The sequence below is a fragment of the Orcinus orca genome, chromosome 11 (assembly GCF_937001465.1).
Source record: "Orcinus orca chromosome 11, mOrcOrc1.1, whole genome shotgun sequence".
In the NCBI taxonomy this organism is placed as follows: domain Eukaryota; kingdom Metazoa; phylum Chordata; class Mammalia; order Artiodactyla; family Delphinidae; genus Orcinus; species Orcinus orca.
Genome location: NC_064569.1, coordinates 58,495,667 through 58,518,483, shown reverse-complemented (window position 1 = coordinate 58,518,483; position 22,817 = coordinate 58,495,667). Strand labels below are relative to the sequence as shown.

The window sequence follows — 22,817 nt, the reverse complement described above, 5'->3', positions numbered from 1 at the left end:
CCGCAAAAAATAAATAAATATAGTAAAACATGTGCTAGGGCTTTCAAATTCTTCAGCATTGGGAACACACATAGGGAAAATTGAATTTCAAATCATCAGTCAGAGACTTAGCTTAGCTTAGCTCATGGTGTGAAAGAATCCAAGTGAGTGCGTGGGGGATGACCATACAAACTTGGACAATATTAGGAGATGTTAGGGTTGGTGCCAGGCTGGATGCTTCTGGGAGAATCCTGCTCAATGGGATGAGCTCTGGGTCACAGCATAGGGCATTCTGTCAGTGGAAACTGAGGAAACTGTGATTCTCAATGCCAAATCTCAGCTATATTTTATAATGGAGTTGAGCAGCAGACTAAAAAGCAATAAATGTTTGAAGCCCAACTCATTTTAATCAAATATTTTGCTCCTTCCTCCTACCTACTTATCCCACCCCCCATTTCATGCCCCTAACTATTAGAAATGTGAATTAATGGTCACAAAACTAGCTGGTTTAAATTTCCAGAGACATAAAACAGAGAAAAAAGAAAATGTTAGATACTCTGCAAACTGGACACTAGTCCTTAAAAAATAAGTTCAGTTTCATCAATGAAATTCACTTGTGATTGTATCCAGCAGAATTTTAAACGAACTATTAATATATGTTGCCAGATACACTTCCATCCAAATGTATGAATTTATTCCATTTAACAAACCAAATAGCATGAAGCATTATTACCATATCCAATTATCATTCTTTGTGTAGAACGGACCACAAAGTAATGAATCTCAACTTCTGTACCTCAATAGCAACCTTGGTCCTCTGTATCCAAATACTGAGTCATTGTGACAGGATAGTTTTTTTTGTTCCAAGGATCCCAAACTGGGTTCACAGAATCAATAGAGGGGTAGCTGATTGGATCAAATATTTCTGGAGTGTATTTGGAGTCTCCCAACTTGAGAATCATTGCATTCAAGCACCTCTCACGGAATTTAATATTAAATACTAATATGTTAGAAATACCTTTGCAAATAATGAATGGCGTAAAGTCTTTAGCATGGGTGTGTGTGTGTGTGCACACGCGCATGCGCTTCAAAGGAATGGGTATGACTATTGGAAAGAAATGTTTGAAGTAAATGTGTAATTTCTTATGTTTATAAAAGAAAGGCATTAGAACTCATCTTAAAATATTTACCTCTTTCAGTTCACCTTCAGTATTAAGAAATTCTGTAACTCCACTGATAAGTTTGGAATTCAAAAACAATGCTTCTCCATACCTTGAAAGATTAAAAAAAGTCTTAATGTTAAAGCAGGCAGTAAATTAGGAAATACTACTATGCATATTTTTTAAGAATCCTTCTCAAGGGCTCCAAGTGACCTGTGTTGTCTTAGTGCCATTCGAGGCCACTTCCCTAGGGAGTCAGGGAGGTGCAAAGAGCTGTGGCTATGGGATGCCATCAAATGCATCCTGATTTGGTGCACAGTGTTTCAAAGAGGTCTAAAGAGAGCCCTCCAAAATTATATTTAGGAATTACTATTATATTTCCAATAAAAAGCCAGAGAAAGAAACATTTTAAAACTTCCTTTTTTTTTTTTTTTTTAGGTCACACCCCGTGGCTTGCGGGATCTTAGTTCCCTGACCAGGGATCGAACACTGCAGTGGAAGCACAGAGTTCCCAGCCACTGGACTGGCAGGGAATTCACTAAAAGTTTTAATTTTAAAGCAACCTTGATCACTGTAAGGAAGAAGGATCTTACGAAAAGAAATAGAACTGCAGGAAAAACTTGGGTATTAGCAGTAAGTCACACAGATCGTTTGGTCTGGTCAGTCAGAATTGACATCGGCATTATCCTTTTTCATTCCTAGAAACTGAGCCAAATTTCTCAAAACATCAGCATTTTCTCATGTGAGTTTTAAAATAAAACATCAAATTGTTCACTTGAATGTCATCATCTTTGTACCACAAGCATAATTACTTGACTCATGACCCAAGGCAAAGAACACTATGTATCCGTGAGTTGGAAAGATTTCTCATTTCATTTATTGTCTACTGTGTTAAAGGTACCTATCACAGGTTATCATACTCTTTGAAATAAAAAAAGCACACTAGACTAAATGGAGGCAGGATCAAGATGGCTGCGTAGAAAGACCCTGAACTCACCTCCTCCTATGACATGCCCATAATACAACTATATAAAGAACTTGAGAACAAATTATGTATCCATTCATGATAAAATCCCTCAACAAATTGGTATAAAGGGAACATACATAAACATAATAAAGGTCATATATGACAAGCCCACAGTTAACAGCGTACTCAATGGTGAAAAATGAAAGCATTTCCTCTAAGATCAGGAACAAGTCAAGGATGCCCATTCTCGCTACTTTTATTCAACATAGTATTGGAAGTTCTTGCCACAGCAAATAGACAAGACAAAGAAATAAAAAGAATCCAAAGTGGAAAGGAAGCAGTAAAACTTTCACTGTTTGCCGATGACATTATACTATATGGAAAACCCTAAAGACTCCACAAAAACAAACAAAGAAACAAAACCTATTAGGCTAAATGAATTCAATAAAGTTGCAAAAACAAAATTAATATACAGAAATCAGCTGCATTTCTATACACTAATACTGAATTATCAGAAAGAAAAGTCAAGAAAACAACTCCATTTACAACTGCATCGAAAAGAATAAAATATCTGGGAATAAATTTAACCAAGGAACATGAAAGACCAGGTACTCTGAAAACTATGAAACACTGATGAAAGAAGTTAAATGCAACATAATTAAATGGAAAGATATACAGTGCTATGTATCAGAAGAATTAATACTGTTAAAATGTGCATACTATCTAAAGCAATCTACAGATCCAGTGCAATCCCCATCAAAATACCAAAGGCATTTTTCACAGAATTAGAACAAATAATCCTAAAATCTGTGTGGAACCACGAAAGACCTTGAATTGTCAAAGCAATCTTGAGAAAGAAGAACAACACTAGAGGTATCACACACCCTAACCTCAAACTATACCACAAAGGTATAGTAATAAAAACATATGGTACTGGCACAAAAACAGACACGTGGATCAGTGGAAAAGAAATAAATCCATGTACATCTGGTCAATTAATTTGTGACAAAGGCAGCAAGAATATACAATGGGGGAAAACCAGTCTCTTGAATAAATAGTATTGGAAAACTAGACAACTATATATAAAAGAATGAAAGTGGACTATGTTCTTATACCATATACAAAAATAAATTCAAAATGGATTAAAGACTTAAATCTAAGAGCTGAAACCATAAAACTCTTAGAAGAAAACATACACTCTTTGACATAAGTCTTGGCAATATTTTTTGGATCTGTCTCCTCATGCAAGGTCAACAAAAGCAAAAATAAACAAATAGGGCCACATCAAACTAAAAAGCTTTGGCACAGAAAAGGAAATCATCAACAAATGAATAGGCAATCTACTGAATGGGAGAAGATATTTGCAAATGATATGCTTGATTATGGGATAATATCCAAAATACATAATGAACTTATAAAACTCAATATAAAAAAACCCATTTAAAAAATGGGCAGAGGACTTGAATAGACATTCTTCTACAGAAGACGTACAGATGGCCAACAGGTACAAGAAAACATGCTCAACATTGCTAATCATCAGGGAAATGCAAATCAAAACCACAATGAGATATCACTTCACACCTGTCAGAATGACTGTCAACAAAAAATAAAGAAATACCAAGTGTTGGTGAGTACATGGAGTAAAGGGAACCCTCATGCACTGCTGATGGCAATTTAAATTGGTACAGCCTCTATGGAAAACAGTATGGAGGTTCCTCAAAAAAATGAGAAAACAGAACTATCATACGATCCAGCAATTCCACTCATGCGTATTTTTCCAAAGAAAACAAAAACACTAATTGGAAAAGATACAAGCCCTTGTGTTCACTGTGGCATTATTTACAATAGCCAAGAAATGGAAGCAGCCTAAGTGTCTATTAACAGATGAAAGGATAAAGAAGATGTGGCATTTATATATACAATGGGATATGACTCAGACAAGACAAACAAACAAACAAGCAATCTTGCCATTTATAACAAGGATGGACCTAGAGGGTATTATGCTACCTGAAATAAGTCAGATAGAGCAAAACAAATATTGTATGTTTTCAGTTATATGTGGAATCTAAGAAAAAAACAAATGAAAAAATATAACAAAGCAGAAACAGCGCCACAGATACAGAGAACTAGTGGTTGTCAGAGGGGAGCAGGGTGGAGTGAAGTGAAGGGGATTAAGAGGTACAAATACGAGTTATAGGGCTTCCCTGGTGGCACAGTGGTTGAGAGTCCGCCTGCCGATGCAGGGGATGCGGGTTCGTGCCCCGGTCTGGGAAGATCCCATATGCTGCGGAGCGGCTGGGCCCGTGAGCCATGGCCGCTGAGCCTGTGCGTCCAGAGCCTGTGCTCCACAGCAGGAGAGGCCACAACAGTGAGAGTTCCGCGTACCGCAAGAAAAAAAAAAAAAAGAGGTACAAATACTAGTTCTAAAACAAATAAGTCACATGGATATAATGTACAGCACAGGGAATGTCAATAATAATTTAATAACATTGTATGGTGTGTAACTTACAAAACTATGGAATCATTATGTTTTACACCTGAACTGTATTGTAAATGAACTACATTTCAATAAAAAAAAAAAAAAAAACTAGAAGTACTCTAAAGATAAGATTATGAGTTTTTGAAAGCAGAGGTCCAGTCATCACTACAAGAGGTTTTCTAATGCTGTTCTTACCTGTGGGAACTTAAGTAATTTACCTTCTGGAACCTCAGTTTTCTCATCTGTAAAATGAGGGGAGCTAAACTGTATGACCATCATAATTTGCTGTAATTCTAACACTGAACTATTCCATGGGAAAAGTTATATCAATAAAATAAAATAAACCAACATTAATAATAATATAAGTAATCATTAGTGATCAATATGTGGTTACAGAAATGGCCTACTCTACAGGAATAAGAATAATTCTTCAAAGAGTGTTTTGCTTATACTTTGCTTGCAGTTATGTGAAGAAGAAAAAGGCACAATCCTTTCCTTGAAGGTAATATACTATGTAGTATTGTAAACAGATCATTCCCCATTATTGTGGCTAACTGTGGTGAAAATAAAATTATACAGCGTTCAGAGAAATTCTCTTTAGCTGTGGGGTCTTCAGAAAGGCTTCCAGGAGATGATGCCAGATAGATTAAGTATGGAGTAGTTCCAAATATCAAGGAAGAAAGTAATTTTAGGCAGAGAGCCAACATAAACAAAGGCAAGGAGGTGTGAAACAACATGGTGTATGCCGACGACTACATGCATTTGGTATTGAGTGTATAAATTGTGAGGCTGAGGATAATAGAATAAGAGGTAGAAGGGTTAGGAAGAGCGGAACTTAGATTTTCAGTGTGGCACAGAGTATTGAAGGTTTTACAGCAGGAAAATATCATTTTTGCCTTTCAGAGAGATTCTTGGGACAAAGGGAAGAGGTATGTGTGTGAGTGTGTGTGTGAGATTGTGTATGTGTGTGTATGTGTGAGTGTGTGTGAGTGTGTGTATGTGTGTGGTGCTGGTGGTGGTAGATGTAAATATAAAGGCAGGAGACAGAAGGCTATTGTTAAGAGTACTGGCAAGAGATAAGAACCTTCACTAGGGCAGTGGTAGCAGGAAAGAGAGGAAGAATTCAAGAAACATGAAACATTTAGGAATTGTTAAATTATAAGACCTCAAGCCTAATTGTTACATATGTCAAGGGAAAGGGACAACCATATGTAGATTTCCAGGTGCCTGGCTTGAGCAACTGGTGGATGACCATATATTTACTGAGAAAAGGAAGATAAAAGGAAAATGACGATTTACCCCAGTAGGGGATTCAACAAGAAACTGACTATCATAGGGTGAAGCTTAGGTGAAATGCCTGAGTTAGAGATGTAGATTTGGGAATGATTCAAGCCACGAGATTTGATGGCAACTAAAACTAGGGAGAATCTGCAGGGCAGGAAGCAAGGAGAACCTTGGACAGTTTCCCCATGAACTTTCAGGTTCAAAGATCGACAGAGGAGTAGAAGATGAAGGAGACAATCCTATTTGTCAGGATAAACGCTGCCCTGTCTGTAGAAATGCTGAAGCGTCAATCTTTCTACCTTTTTTTTTTTTTTTAAGTAACAGACTTTAGTTTTAGAGCAGTTTTAGGTTTACAGAAAAATTGAGCATAAAGTTGAGTTTCTAAATGCCTCTTCCTCCCTCTGCAGAGTTTTCCCTGTTATTAATGTTCAGTTAATAAAACAAAGAGGTCATTAGACTGAGGTGGTTTTAATGCTGTCTCAATCTTTCTACATTTTGATTAGAGATCATGGACTCTCAGTGAAACAAAACAGGCATATCAGGAACCAAACATTTTTTGGTAGGGACTATAAACTATATATGCATTACACTGAGCTCTGATCTACAAAACCACTCCCTAAAGAAACTGTTTATTTGGTAGATATCTGATACTTTTTAAAGTGAAATACTTGTTTATATATATATTAATTCCACCTTGTGTCTGACTATTCATTATACTATGTGCGTGACAGCAAAGCAAGCTCTAATCTTTCAAACATTCCAATTTCTGAGCTGAAAATACTAGGGAAAAAAATGTGCTTTCTAGGAATATCAGTGCTTTCTAACAATGAAATATTTATAGACAGAAATATGTTTTAATATGACACATCCATTCAAATTGAACTTATTATACAAGGTCAACCAATAAAAATGTGCTTTTAAAAAATAAAGTTTATACACCAGTTTTTAAGAGATAGAACAGTAGGTATGTTGTCTGGGGACATTTAAGTTGGAGAACATGCAGCATTTACATGCTCTATGATGAATTTAATTTTAAAATACCATAGAGATTATCAGAGTAATAAATTAACATTTATTATAATATATTTAAATACATAACGAAATATTTTCCAAAATTGAGGCTGAATTCTCAACATGAAGCAAGATGGCTCAGGAATAAATTCTACTGCAACTAGAATTATAAAGCCATTCAAATATTCCTTCTCGATATCATGGTTTTATTTCAGGTGTTTTATGATATTTATATTTTTAAAAGAATTTAAACAATTCTACAGAAGTAATTAAAGTTTTCTTGTTATAATACCATTACATATGATTCATAAATCATTTTTTTCTACAACACACTCAGGATATAGGGTTTTAATGATGATTCCTTCAACCTAAGACAGTTTGATAGATCTTCCAGGAAAGCTGCAATGCTAAACCTTTTCACTCTGCACATTTCCATATATAATTGTGGTTATCAGTCTTTAATAAACGAATAATGTTATAGAACTGTTAAATTAATTCTGAGTTTCACAAGAGTGGCAACACCCATCTTGGCTGACTACTTCAAAATCTAATTCTATTATCTGGACCTTGGTTCTACCACAAAAAGTAGGGCTTTTATCTCTCATATGTCACCTTTGATTTACTCACTCCAGTATGAATGATTGAAATCTTATTTTTACCTGGTATTTAATATCTTCCATTTATCTCGAAAAAATTTCCAGGCAAGGTCTCGGCCATGTGGATTTCGAGCTACATGGATTATCACATCAATTGCATCTTGATCCAGCACCACTTCAGAATTCAGTGATAGATTTAGAAGCCTTTAAGAATAGAATTGTGGGGAAATTTTTAGTCCAATAACAAAGATTTCTTATAAAATTACCAAAATTACATGATTTAATTTATCACAGTCTTCAACGAATAGTCCAGTGTAAACTTTACTAAAAAAATTTTATCAATAGAACAATTTTGTTTTTATAAAAGGAGGAAGATCAAATTCATAGTATTGTAATTAATATATTAAAGTCAGAACAATCTTGTGGGTGGAGAAATCACAGTTTTCGTTTGATGATGCAAACTCACTTTAAAAATTCTTTTTAATAAATGCTTTTTATAATGAAATATTGTCTTACATATATATGAAAAAACATATAAAATAATTAGTTAGAAACTAAGGTATACCTTTCAAATCAACAAGCTTTAGTCATATTAATATGGCAGTTTTCCTTAGCTCTAGAAAGATAAATTTTAGAGTAACTAGCATGTATTTAAGGAAATAAAAACAAGCTCAGTACAGTCTGATTAACAGAGAATACTCTCATTACACAAATTTTAAAAATTAATTGACCCACCTATTTAATAAATTCCTGTCATCACTGCAAGTTAAGGCTTCCAGTAATATTTTCTTTTCAGAAACGGCCGTGGTGGAGTGGAATTTCATCCATATGAATTCCCAGACATCCTCATCTAGTAGTGAAACTCCTGTACAGTAGACGATGTCTCTAACGTTTAGTGGTATTCTAAAGAAGCAACCCATGGTGGTTTTCCGTTAATTAAAAGCTTCATAGTATTGAAAATAAAGACAGATGCTGCTCTACTAGTCAGTTTTTAAAAAGATGGTTTTGTTAATTAGATTTACCTGAAAGAGAATAATTCTATATAGTAACAATATTCAAAAATATTCCCAACTAAATGAATAAAATAATGTATTTTATTTAAAGATAGTTTTGAATGAAATTTTTTCCACTCTTGGAACTATGTAAGCAAGAATCATAAACAACAAGAACAACAAGAACATAAAGCCTTAAAAAAATAGAAACAGGGTGCCTTATATTTCCACCAACATTCATATATTTATCAATCAAAAATTTTGCTCTCAGAATTGTTAGACCCAAGAACCACGAGAAAGCAGTGGATGAAGAGACTGACTAATCTGGATAAAACAGAAACATCTCCTAAATTCTTAGCCAATTTTTTCTAAAATTATTTTTCTCAAATAGCTCTCCAAATTTTGGAACCTAGAAGATTACTAATATAGATAATAAACAGATAAAACATAAGTAGTAAATTTTGAGAAAGTAAATGTTACAGTGGGAAACTGTTACTCGATTTAATTAATCTTGGCTATTTATAAGCTGCAATTCTCATGTATACTCTGCCGTGGCAATTTTTTACTAAATATTGTTCTTTCACGTTTTGATATATACCCCACATTTAAAAAAACTGTTCTCTTAAAGAACACTCCAAAAAAAAACAAAACAAAAAAAGAACACTCCAATATCTTAAAAAATTAAAAATGCATTTCTGCTTTGTATAATATTTAGTAATCTATTATTAAAATTTCTCATTTATAATTTGAATGTGGTTAATAATAAGAAATGTTTTCTCTGGATAACAAGATGAAACAATCCCTTTTAAATATTTAAGACTTTGATGGTTAAAACATTGCTTTGGTTAATGGAGTATTTGGAAAACAGGAGGAAGCGTCTGAATGACTACCAATAAGATGATCTTCATCTTATTCTGTTAAGCAGCTAAGTAGGTCTACAATCAGGATATTGAAGATTGTGTATCAGGATACCAAATGTGTAGAGTTGTTAGTACTATCATACAAAATTCACAGTTCCCAGAAATGGCTAAAAGTATATTATTCTGTCTCTTCCTACCAATAATTAAAATGTTTGGAGAATAGTTACTTTAATCTTGCTGACTGAAGCTTTTTTTCCTTTATGGTATTTGAAGGCAAGCATTTTGTTTGATTGATTGATTTGTTTTGTTTTTGAAGGAACAAAAGGAATATAGACATCAGAAGAAACCAGAAAAGAGCTTCACTTCTTTCTCCTGTCTTCCCTCTCAGCCCTGGAATCCCTTGACGAAAGTACCCATAATAGTCTTCCCAGTGGGTGGTGAAACCTTCTTCTCCCTGCTCTGTTTATGACCAGCTTGCCACACGGCACATCTGAAATCACTAGGGAAAACATTGCCACCATATGTTGAAGAGTCTGTCAGTCCTGATAGATACAACATAATATTACAAAAATGCATCCATCTTTACTAACTGCAATAAGTTAAAAGTTTAAAATCTTCCTTTAAATCAAGAGCTAGAAAAGAGGATGATTTTTTTCCCTCCAAATATTACAGGCTACAGGGTACAACACTGTATTATTATTGTCATGATTTTGGCCAAGAGATCACTATAAAAATTTGCAAAAACTAACAAGAAAATGTCTACTTAAATCATCAAATCATAGATCAATGCATATTAGACCTAATAGTAACAGCTTACGTTCTAAAAAAAATTCCTTAAGCAATTAATATACCAAAGAGTTCAGGGATAGAGCCCACTGAATGAGGTTTGTTACTGTGTATGAAACCAGTCTCAATATCAAGCAGAAAGACATATGGAAATATAGAAAAGGCAAAAAAAGAAAGAAGAAAAAGGAAAAAGAAAAAGGCAGATATTAAACTATGTTCCTTAGAAATAACTTGTGTCATATACGATAGTCATTAGCAACAATCCATATTTTTGCAGTTCAGTAGTTGCTCCTGGCTGATGCTGAACTGTGTAAAATGCATACACAAATGAATAAATGGGTTGGTCAGTGCAAAGTCCTGGACACCGGCTAAAGGGGCATCAGAGATAGAAAATACCACTTTTGCACAATACTACATTCCAGGTTACCTGTCTTATTTTATTTCGTCTATACGATAATATCATGATATCTGTATTATAAACTTCATTTTGCAGGAGAGGAAACTGTTCTGAGAGAGGATATTTTGCACTATAACAACAATATAGTAAGTTGAGAATCAGGATGGGCTATACATGAATGTCTTTCCTATTTCTATCAGCTTAGACATAGCTAATAATGATGAACATAAGATATTAAGATTTCTGTTAGTAGTAATCATCAGTAATTATCACTGAATGCTGATTTTTGTTGTTCCATAAAACGCTATCTTATAGAAAGTAAGAACAACCAAACCCTGGATCTAACTAGTAGGCTGCAGAGTAATACCAGTGCATCCAATCTATAATTCCCTTAGTGCTGAACTGGCCACAGATGTCACTTCTACCTTCTGTTTTTCATTACTTTTTTTTAAGTCCATAGTTTAATCAGTCATGTCTTTTTTTTTTTTTTTTTTTTTGCGGTACGCGGGCCTCTCACGGTTGTGGCCTCTCCCGTTGCAGAGCACAGGCTCCGGATGCGCAGCCTCAGCGGCCATGGCTCACGGGCCCAGCCGCTCTGCGGCATGTGGGATCTTCCCGGACCGGGGCACGAAGCCGTGTCCCCTGCATCGGCAGGTGGACTCTCAACCACTGCGCCACCAGGGAAGCCCCCAGTCATCTTTGATAAATATTCAACGGTGGCAAGAATGGTTTTCCAACAGTAAGCTTCCGTTCTGTTCACCAGAATCAAAATGACACTTGTTAAAACACAGCCTCTGGCTGACTTAAAGGACATAGGCTGGGGGTGTATTTAAGGAGCTGCTGTGTAGCAAGCTGATCATATACAGAGCAAGGAGAAGAAATCTTGAAAGGGCACCCAGCAATGAAGTGCTGGATGAAATGGCAGACAGACCATCCTGAAAGAATCTAACAAAAGTCGTCCTGGGCAAAGGAGGCTTTTGAAAGCAAAGCTGCCCAGAATAGGGGCAAATTCTGTTTTTGAACCGGCAGCCTCAAACAAGAGAAAGACCACATAATTTGGATGTGCTCTGGAAGAAACTGCAGGTCAAGTTTCAGGCTCATGAGCAGCTGTCCCCCTGTGCATAGCAGATGCATCAAATTTCACTACTATGAAAATGAGACTTACATATATTTACATATATAATCTGAAACCTGTTGATGGTCCACTGAAAAATAGCCCTTGATCTCAGCTACGAATCCCCAAACTCTCAAGAAAGTAATGGCTATTAGCAGATGCTGGGAGGTACACTTACTTAAGATTCATAAGGCTCCTTAGAAGAGCAAGGACAGAGCGGATTAGCCGGAAAATACCACTCAGATTTTTCTAGCATCTCCTCCCAACCCACCAACTCCTTATCTTCCTTACTCACCCAGCAGATAAAGAATCAATGTATAGGTCACAAGATTATTTGTACTCATCACTGAAAATAAAACAAGATTGGTGAGCACTGAACTTGCCAAGGGTCCTTGGCTCCTAACGATTTCCATTGTTAATGAAACCCCCTTTTGCTGCTAAATTTGTAAAGATGCGGTAACAACACTTTAGCAAAATGATTGCTCTGGGGACAGTTTTTAAGATCTCTTTGTATAAACCAAAGTCATTAGGAACAAATGAAAAAGCTCAGTTTTTGTAAAGCATGAGCTGAAAAACCCACAGAACTCACAGTTATGAATAGTGCAAATGAGTCCTAATGAGATTCTTGATATTAGGATTACAGGGAGAGAGAATATGGAAATTGTTTATGAAAATGTGAATCCCCCCATGGTCATTTCTTTTTAACTGCTGCCTCAGAAGTAAATCTTTTAGTGGAATTTTATAATGTGGGAAGCTGGTCTCTGCTAGCTGCCTTCCTACAAGATGAATGGGGTAATGCTGAGCCCAAAGGAAGTGCCTTTATCTTTCTAAGGTACTGACTTTGCAGAAATGATTACCTAATTAATGTAACTTCTACTATGTTTTTTATTCTACTCTCATTTTAAATAGCATGATGACAGAGTTCATTTGTATGATAAAAGTTTAAAATTCAGCATAAAAATTCAGTATATCATTTTGGAATAATTTATTTTTTGCATTTTGGTGATATGTTTAACCTTTTTTACCTTGCCAAAAGCAAATGCCTAAAAACTAAAAGCTTTGGAGTAGAAGTTAAAAAATTAAGCAGTGGAAAAATTAAAGGCATGTGTCTTTTAGGAAAAATTTTTTACTGAGTTAAATAATAATCGTGAGGTAGTGGGACTAATATTTTAAAACATAGTAAATTGGTAATTATTAAATGGAAACTTGTGAAGTAGATTGGTAAATTAAGATAAATAACAGGAAAATTTCCAAAGATTTTGCTATGAAATTCTTCATTGCTGCATTGTATTTTAAGGTTAAAAATCAGGACTCATTTAAAATAACAATAAAGGACTAGTTTAAGATATAAATAGCAACTAAGAATGATATCATAGATTAATATTTAATGATATGGTAAAATATATTATTTAATATGATGAAATATATTTTTAAGGACAGAGTGTAATATATATATAAATATCACTGTGTTAAGTCTAAAGAAAAATGTTAATGTGTATGTAAAAAGAAAGGCTGGAAAGATAAACAAGAATATTAACATTAGCCTCTGGGTTTGGGGATTATAGGTAACTAGTGTTTTTTTTACACACATATTTCAAATTTAATAATTTAATAACGTTTACAGTTACTTTGGAAATAAATAACTACATTTATAAAGATAAAATTCTGTTACTTTTAGAATAAAATATATACCAATATAAAAAATTCTGTTGAATAATATATAGAAATAATTCTGATGATACAGTTAAAATATCTCCCAGAGGAAAATTATACTTGCTAAAAGAAAAAAAACACACTATTTTAAAATATAAATTTTGATGCTTAATCATGATATGGGTCTATTTATTTCTAAGCAGGTTCTCAGTAGACGTAATTTGACCAGTAACTGCCTCCAGGACTGGGCAAGTCAAGGTCATTGCTTTGGGCTTTATTTTTAATCCTAATTGGACAAGGGCTAAAATACATGAGTTCTAAGGTCCCTTCCTGCTCTGTTAGTACAAGTGTCTTTTCATTAGTGATTGTATTAACATTGAAATGTGGATTTAATTATTTTCAAAGACAATAAAAAAAATTCTCAAGTCACTGGCCTCTCGAAGAATACCTCTTTCTTTCAGTGGCACTACACATGCCATTGATATAGAGTGTGGCACACCATTTAATTAATTTTAATGAACTTGCAGTTCATTTGAAATATCATTTGCCTATTCTAACTAAAAATTGGAAGACAGCTTTGGTTGAGGCTTCCTCACCAATACTCTGTATCTTGCTCTGCCTTATAAGTACAAGCACTCTTACTTCTTTTGGGGCAGACAATCCTAGACTTTTAACTATCAGACTGAAAACTAACCTGCATTTACAAAGCTGACCCTGTCCATCTTGTCTGCTACCCCCATCTCTCATTCTATCCAGATTTCTTGGTCCCTTGACTGCTGCTAAGAAAGCCATCCTGAATAAAAATGACAGCTGTTTAGAAGGGATGTGTGACTTTTTGCACCTACCTGTCTGTTTCCTCATCTGGAAAATGGGAATCATAATTCCTTACAGGGTTGTTACAATGATTAAATGAAATAATGTTTCATTTGATATTCACATGAAAACGGTGCATATCAAGGGTTCAGTATGGATTTTAGATAAATGTTGTGTATAGCCAAGTACAGGGGACATAGAAAATTGTCTAAATAGGTAGCAATAACATCTCTCCTCCTCATTACTTTTATTACTATTATTATTAGGATGCAGTGCCAACAAATATTCCCATCGTTCCCAAATGAGTTCTGGACTACGAAGAAAGCAAAAATAAAGTTTTTAGACAACCTTGCTAAAAGTGAATGAGTAATTATAAAAGTCACTACAGACACTACATCTCAAGTTTAAGGCATTACAATGAAATACACTTTTATAATTCCACCTAACTTTACTGGTATACTTGTCAATCAAATACACTGCTGAATCTACACAAAAACCCTGGCAACCAAAGGAATATCGTTCCTTAGTATCTCTACAAGGCCCATGGCCAAGGAAGAACAGAATCTCAAGTGAAGTATGCAGTTGGTGAGTGGCTGAAAGAACAGGAGACAGCAACGCTGTCAGCTGGCACCTTTCATGCATCAGCTGGGGCTGCTCTGTTTCTGAAGAGTCTTCTCACTGGTGCCCACACAGCCTGCTCATTCCCACTGAACCTGGAGCACGAAAAAACAAAATACCCTTTGGGCCTCAAAACAAAATAGAGTTGGGGAAACCTGGTGGACAACAGACCAACTATATTTAAAATTACTGTGTTCTGAAATGATATTCCAAACCTCTTCACATTTTATTTTTGCATATTTGCTAAGAGGTATATGCTGCTCTTTCCATATGAAAGACAAAGGATTGCTGGGAATGGGTGGGTCATTTTAACTCTTAATATCCCAAATGTATCAAGAGTATATTTTAAGATAGCTGCACTCCTTTTAAATGGCTCTTATAATTAAAGTAAATGTACTTTAAAAGAGACGTTCACTTTGCTTAAGCTGAAATAATATATATTACATTATATTTTAAACCTTTAAGTCCCTATATATACAGTAGCTATTATTTCTACTGGCTGGGAAGGGAAAGGGATGGAGAGGGTTAAGTTTCTGGGCTGTTAAGACCACTTCATAAAATATAATTGCTAAAGCATAAGAACAAAAGAAACCAAGTGACTCAGACAGCATTAAAAAGAAGAGGACAAGGGGGTTTCCCTGGTGGCGCAGTGGTTGGGAGTCCACCTGCTGATGCAGGGGACACGGGTTTGTGCCCCTCCGGGAAGATCCCACATGCCGCGGAGCGGCTGGGCCCGTGAGCCATGGCCGCTGAGCCTGTGCTCCGCAGCGGGAGAGGCCACAACAGTGAGAGGCCCGCGTACCGCAAAAAAAAAAAGACAAGAAGAAGAAGACATCAAAGAAAAAGTAGAAAGAAAGAAAGAACACATGAGACATGTACAGAGTGGCCAAAAAATTCAGAGTAAAAATGACAAAGACAGTCATGACAAAGACCTACAAAAAGGTAAAGGGGAAAAAACACAATGAGAGGAGAATTTGTGACTTGATTTGTTGAAAATTTTTCTTTGGCCTGGATTTTGAACACGTTCTACTGAAAAGCCTAGAACAAAGTTATTTAACGTTTCATAACTCAGAACCCTTATGACATCCAGAATCAATTATACCCATAAGACCTCCAAAAAACTGAACTGGTTTATAACAAAGGTAGAAAAATTAAGATATCCATGATGACTCACTTTAAAACAGTGAGCAGCAGACTGCTAGCATAAATAGCTCTAAAAACATAATTTACAACTTAAGAGGTATACAGTTGTAATAGAGTTGTGAAATGGCTGATAAATTGCCCTATTTATAGATGCCTGTGTTACAGAGGAGATAAATTGTTTCTGGATAATTGCGTGCCTATTATCCGTGGCTTCCCAACGAATTTCAAACGTGCTCTATCCTGATCCTTGAATATTTAAGCTTCTTCTTCACTTAGCTCAGGTCAGAGCACTGTAAATCTAAGTGCCTCCTATGATATGAAGTCTAAATATAGATGGTGTTTTCTGAATCACAATGATTAGGAATCAGTACTTGTGGTTAACTTTTAAGATGAAAGGTAATGATAGGAACGACACATTAGTTACAAAAGCAAATCCATCGCACTATTCCCATTCAAATCATGATCCAGGCTGAGTGTTTATGAAAACTCCACTGGATGACATAGGGCTCCACCTGAACAAATAAATCTTGTTGCCCAGGAATAACTTACAGCAACAGTCATTGTCTTGAATTCTTCATACAAAGGTAGAAAATTGCACCAGTTTATTGTATCCATCAAATTACTACATCAACAAATGTATGGGTCTATGCAAATGAGGTTTATCTTCATTTCTAATGCACTGTCAAGGTCACTGTGGTTAATAAGGCTGATTGTACAGCTTGGGAAGAATCAACTACAGCCATTTAGTTAATTCTTTAGGCATAACAAGTAAACTGTCATGAGTAGGCAATAATTAATATACTTTCCTCACTTGAAAGGTCTCCAACTAAAAGATTTTATTTGGCTAAAGTAAACTTTACTATTCTCTGTGTGTGTGTGTTTGTGTCTGTGCATTGAACAAAATGTAATTCTGTATGTTTTGTAATTTTAATTGTTAGATTCACTGCATAAGAAAATGCTGTACTTTTTAAAAATAGAGAAATATTCTTATTCTCATCAAATCCTGGATGTTCTATGGTTTCATTGAAATGCACCTTGATCCTCCTGTGAAAAAGCAGTGAAATCCATGAAAAACTTTATAATACATGTATGTATGCTAAGGAATAAGGATGTATATAATTAAATTTGATAATTAAATATAGTTATAAAAAGTCTAGTCCTTACAAGGTAAAATAAAATTATTGATTAAAAAAAGAAGCTGGGGTCTGGAGAAAGGGAGAATGGCAAGAGTGGATGAAAAAAGTTACAAAACAAGCTAGAAGGCCGATTTTGCATTGGGAGATAATATAGCTGAGAAAAACATACATTTTAAAAGAGTCGACTCAAACGTTATGACTTCCTGAAATAAGTGAAATGTATGTATGCACATATACATGTAATTGGCAGGTATTGGTCATAACGTTGCATGTGTATAAAGAGAAGGGGAAAACAGTGCACATTGAATGCCTGCACTGTATGTTCGTTTCAGCATAAAATAAGCAAGGTTTGTTTATATATGAAAATAAATGTCACTTCAATTTTTTCTATTTGTTTTTTTAATTATAGAAAGAAACTCAAGTCACTAGAAAGTAAAACACAAAACAAAAACAAAAAACCTCTTTCTAAATATTTAGATGTGAAGGGATTCTGAAACACGAGAATGGGTCCTTTGCTGTGAATTTTAGGAATATCTCTATATATTATTCTATCTTCATGCGATAGGCCACTCCCATCTTTTTTTCCTACACAAGTAAGAAAATAATATTCTGAGGAATCATGATATTAATTTTGTCTGAATTTTATGAGGAACAAGAAGAACCTCCCTTCTCAGTATCTTCTTTTATTCCTCCATTTCATGATGAAAATCTTAAGTAAGAACAGGGTGAAGTTAGCGAAAGTTAGAAGTCTTATTTGCTATCTATTGGTAGCACTCCGTGAAAAATCATCAGCACAATACAAAATATTATGTACCAAGTTTTGATTGCAAGGCAGAGGCTAAAGTTGTGTGTATTAGTTTCGTATGGCTGCCATAACAAATTACCACAAACTTGGTTGCTTAAAGCAACAGAAATTTATTCTCTCACAGTTCTTATGGCCAGAAGTCCAAAATCAAGGTGTCAGCAGGCTGCTTTCTCCTAGAGATTCTGAGGAATCTGTTCCGTGCCTCTCTCCTAGCTTCTGGTGGATCTGGCAATCCTTCGCATTCCTTGGCTTGTAAATGCATAACTTCAATATCTACCTCTGTCTTCACATGAATTTCCCTCTGTGTTTCTCTGTTCTTTCTCTTCTGTCTCTGATATGGACACTCAACATTGGACTTAGGGAGCACCCTAAATCCATGCAGTCTCATCTCAGAATCATTAATTTATTACATCTGCAAAGATCCTATTTCCAAATAAGGTCACATTCACTGATGGGGTTTAGGATTTAGACATATCTTTTAGAAGCCACTATTCAATCCATGGAAGTGTGTGCATGTGCTTTTATTTTTCCTATTATTGCCAAGAAATTACAAGTCATCAGAGTTCTTTCTCACTTTCAGATATTTTAAGATATGGGTAACGCAAAACAATATTTGATGACTATGGAAGATCTTTCATCAACATTATCACAATATTGAGTAAATGTTATCACACTATCATTAGAAAGACTACCATGAGTTATTTTCATTTGGAGATAGAATAACTTATATGCATGAAATTAGTCCTAAGTCTTAATCACAAGGGGGAAAAATAGATAAAAAGGAAATGTTGTTGATATTGCTGAAAGAATCTTCTCAGTGCTAATAGCAATGCTTATATTATTTTTGGAAAATGCGGAGGAAATTTCTTCTTTATAGTGGTTGGTAGTAGTTGCAATAAGCCTTGTAATCAATGAATCTTGAATCCATCAGTATAACCTACTGTCTGTGAGTATGTAAGAATGTTTTGGAAGCTACAAATATTTTTGTTGGTGCTTCTGCTCTGGCTTAGTAAATAATAATGATTACTATTGTAAGTTTAATCACCACTGCTCCCTGTGTTGCCCATGTAAATCTATATTTACTTAGTACTTGTACTGTGATAAAGTCAGGCAGTTAAAATAGAGCTATTCTATAACTAATCAGTAGGCGTATCTTTTGACAGATAACACAAAAGTTCAATAGTGTTATGCCTGAAATTGGTATAATACTAGGCAAACAATACTAGCATGATAGGAAAATTACTTTTGGCAGAAATGGGAGGAAAACCAATTATACTGAAAAGAAAAAAAAAGTTAAATTAAATCAAGTTATTTTCAAAAGCACACCTCTGTAAAAATTAAAATACCCTGAAAAAATACTATTGACTATTTGCCTCTATGCATGACCAATAATATAATATTTTTAAGTAAAATGTCAGGAAAAGCCAAAACAGTTGGGAAAAGGGAAATAAGTGTATGATTATTTCTGCATTTTAAATTAGAATATAAAATCATTAATGCATTTAGATTACAAACTAAATGTGACTGTAAAAAAGTGAATAGAATTATGCACTTATATTAGCTCTCAATGCAATTAAAATCCCTGCTACACTGAAAAATAAATTAAAAACACATCCAAATTAGTTAGTCCCGCAAGTAGGTCATTCAGTCAAATATTTATCTGATGACGAACTGAACTGAGCTAGCATGTATTGAATTCTCCAAATGGCAAGGACAAGTGGTAGTTTCAGTGTGATTCCAGAGAAGCATAGGGAGAAGAGAGATTATAAAGTCCTCTTCTACATTTAGTTATAGCCGCTCCTGAAGTAATCTTATACATGACCTCTCCTTATACAAAAGGTTAGTCAGGTAGTGGTTGACTACTGGTTATGAAAAAGATTTCCAGTCTGACAAAAGAATTCACAATTGGATTAATTCAGATAGCAAGCCCACTTACTACATTTCACATATGGCTTTTCTTCTCCATAGCTTACCAAAACACTTCTATTTGTTAACATACTCTCATCTTAGAAGAGAAATCCCCTTAAGCTTTGATGAAGGAGCATAATTAATTAACGGGGATTTTTGCTCTTCTCAGCAAATAAAAACAAAACCACCTGATGAACTGAAAATGAAATTATAAAACTTCCAGAGGATGTTCTTGGGTCAGTATAGAGTCTGCCCGATCACCTAAACTTTTGAAAGTATCAAGACTTTAATCTTGAGAAATGATGTTGAGGAAGAAGGCCATTTTTTTTAGGTGACTTTTTCTTTTTTTGTTTTTAATTTTTATTGGAGTGTAGTTAATTTACAATATTGTCCCAATCTCTGCTGTACAGCAAAGTGCATCAGTTATACATATACATATGTCCACTCTTTTTTAGATTCCTTTCCCACATAGGTCATTACAGAGTATTGAGTAGAGTTCCTTGATTGAGTCACAGATGTAGAAAACAAATTTATGGTTACCAGGGGGCGAAGGGAGGGGGGAGGGATAAATTGGAAGACTGGGATTGACATATACACACTACTATATATAAAATAGATAACTAATAAGGAGGGCCATTTTTATACACTGTTCCTTCCTCTTAACATCTCCTTTCCCTCTTTGCCTACTGAACATGTATCTTTCCTGTAGGCCTCAGGTCAGTTGTCACTCTGCAGGAATGTCAGCCTCACTGACAGGTCAAGTTGTTCTTTTCTTGTAAATCTCCGTCTGGTTCTCAATACACTAAAATCGTACAGTATTCGTATGACATCTGATTAGTCTCAGTCTACCCCATTGGACTGTCAACTTCAGGAAGGAAGAAACTGTGTCCTTTTGCTCATCGCTGTATCCCGTGACTTTTAGCCTGATGCCTGTGATGCAGCAGTTACTCAGGGTAAATTTGGTACATGAATCAAGCACTGTTGGAGTCTGAATTAATACTGATTAATCACATTAATAGATATCACTATGGAAGTTACTTTATTTTAGAAATAAAGCTGAAAGTTAAAAACCAAGTTGACTATGATCCAGCTATTCCATTACCCAAATGTGACTGGTGAGCTTGGCCCTGTAATGCTGCATCCATCACAGCGAGGGACGCAGCATGTTAAAGATCTTTTGTTTTAGCTTTAAAAAACTACTGAGGAACAAATTAATAATAAGATGTCGATGATGGTGATGATTTTGAAGATAATTGTGAATTATTCCAGAGGTTCCCAAAACAGTCTCTGTGCTGGAGTTATGCAGACAACAATTCATAATGAGGTGACTGGCCATAACTACTAAAATATAAAATATCTAGGGAAGAAAGGTGATAGAAGGAAAGTGTTTATCCTTTAAGGTTTTTTTTTTCCCAAGCACATGATAAAAGTCAAAAAAAAAGTCCTTTCTCTTACTTTTTATATTAACTCCTGTCACTCTTCCTTCCTCAGTCATGTTCAAATATGTCCCCTTCACTTCATTTCCAACACCAGCACTCAGGGCCAGAAGTCTTCCCTGATCTCTCTGATCTGGTCAAATTCCTACAGGACAGTCTCTCAGAACACCACAGATCTCTTCTTGGTTGCACTCACTTGAGTTTCATTTTTAGCTTTATGTGATTATTTTGAACAATTTCTGTCTCTCTCCTATACTCCCTCCTTGCCCCTGCATTCATCTTTAGGATGGGTAAGGGCACAGACCACATATTCTCAATGCCAGTCAGGTGGCAGGGGCTGGCATTGCTTGAATGCTGCCTTCCAAGTGTCTAGCACAGTGCCTGATACATCGTAGCTGCTCAATAATACTTATCAAATACATGAATAAATGAACATACCTCCCCCTTTAACTATATAATCAAAAGAGAACCCAAAGTGGACACATTGTGAGGAAACTCTATGATTTATGTGCAAGCACAGTGAGTGTGAAATTGTGGACTGTTGGAGCTGATGGAAGCACTAGAGATTTGTTCTCACTTTAGAAACAGGGTTGAAATTTGGAGCCATTAACAGACTTGTCTTAACCCACAGCTGCCTAATGACAAACTAGGAGCAAACCTAATTCCTCACCCCAGCTCACTGGAGGTTTGGGCAGCCCTGCCCTTTCCACTACTCCACATAGACTCCGTGCTGTGTTCACTCATCTGCAACAGGACTACGCTGGTATCTGACCACTAAAATGGCAGATCTGGCTGGTATAACATTAGCCTATGAAAACTTATAGTAGGTCAATGTACAGTAAAAAGAATACAAAAAGGAGTGTAAAGAGCAGAGGTAATAGGACAGTAACTTGGAAACATGGGCAATAAATTAGGATCTATGTTTTCAGGGAAGAACCGAAACACATACAGACCATAATGGAAAGAGCCGAACACATACAGACCATAATGGAAAGAGCCCTTTGTCCCTCCACCTTTACGTTCTCACATAAGTAAAGCAAATATTGATGGATAGAGAGCAGACACAAAGGAAAGGAGCTTAACTGGAGCTCTTTACACTATGAGATTAAAAAAACGCTATGGCTGGTGGAGGGACATGTACTGTAAATAGCAGCTGATTAAGGGGAGGAAAGAAAATGTAATATTTACCCAGAGGCCAAGACATGCAGTATTTCTTAAAGCGGGGAGAAAAGGGCAAATGTCCCCCTGCTCCTAACTGGGAGAGTCTCTCTGGTAATGTTTTGTTTTTTATTTTATGTTACAGGTCACATCCTTATATCCTCAAAACTTATAGAGAGTTAAGTCTAATATTGAAGGCCTTCTATAAATGTCCTATTCTGTTCTATTCTACACTGTTCCTACTTTCCCCATCTAAAACTCATGCCACTCATTACTCAGGGGGGGCGGTCAAAACAAGTATTCAATAGCAGGCAACTTCAAAGATGATTAATGTATAATTTCCTATAAGGGTCAGATATTATATAGGCATTCTTTTACATAACTCTCACTACTTGTTTGGTTGTTAGTAGTACTGCCACTTTTCAGATGATGAAACCAACTGATTTTCCTAAGTTAATTTAGTTGAACAGCTGCAATTTGATCATGGTGTCTTTGACTCTGAAGACCATAACCGTTCCTAAT

General features: G+C 35.4%; 1 protein-coding gene across 1 annotated transcript in view; it reads right to left on the bottom strand.

The window, feature by feature from the left end:
* The window catches only part of TRHDE (thyrotropin releasing hormone degrading enzyme), a 408,390-nt gene that overhangs the window by 13,575 nt on the left and 371,998 nt on the right, over window positions 1-22,817 (bottom strand). Inside the window, exons 16-18 of the mRNA XM_004281902.4 lie at window positions 8,212-8,379; window positions 7,540-7,680; window positions 1,170-1,251 (exon numbers count right to left, since the gene is read on the bottom strand). Of these exons, the coding sequence (XP_004281950.3) occupies window positions 1,170-1,251; window positions 7,540-7,680; window positions 8,212-8,379 (391 nt within the window). The remainder of the gene's footprint in view (window positions 1-1,169; window positions 1,252-7,539; window positions 7,681-8,211; window positions 8,380-22,817) is intronic.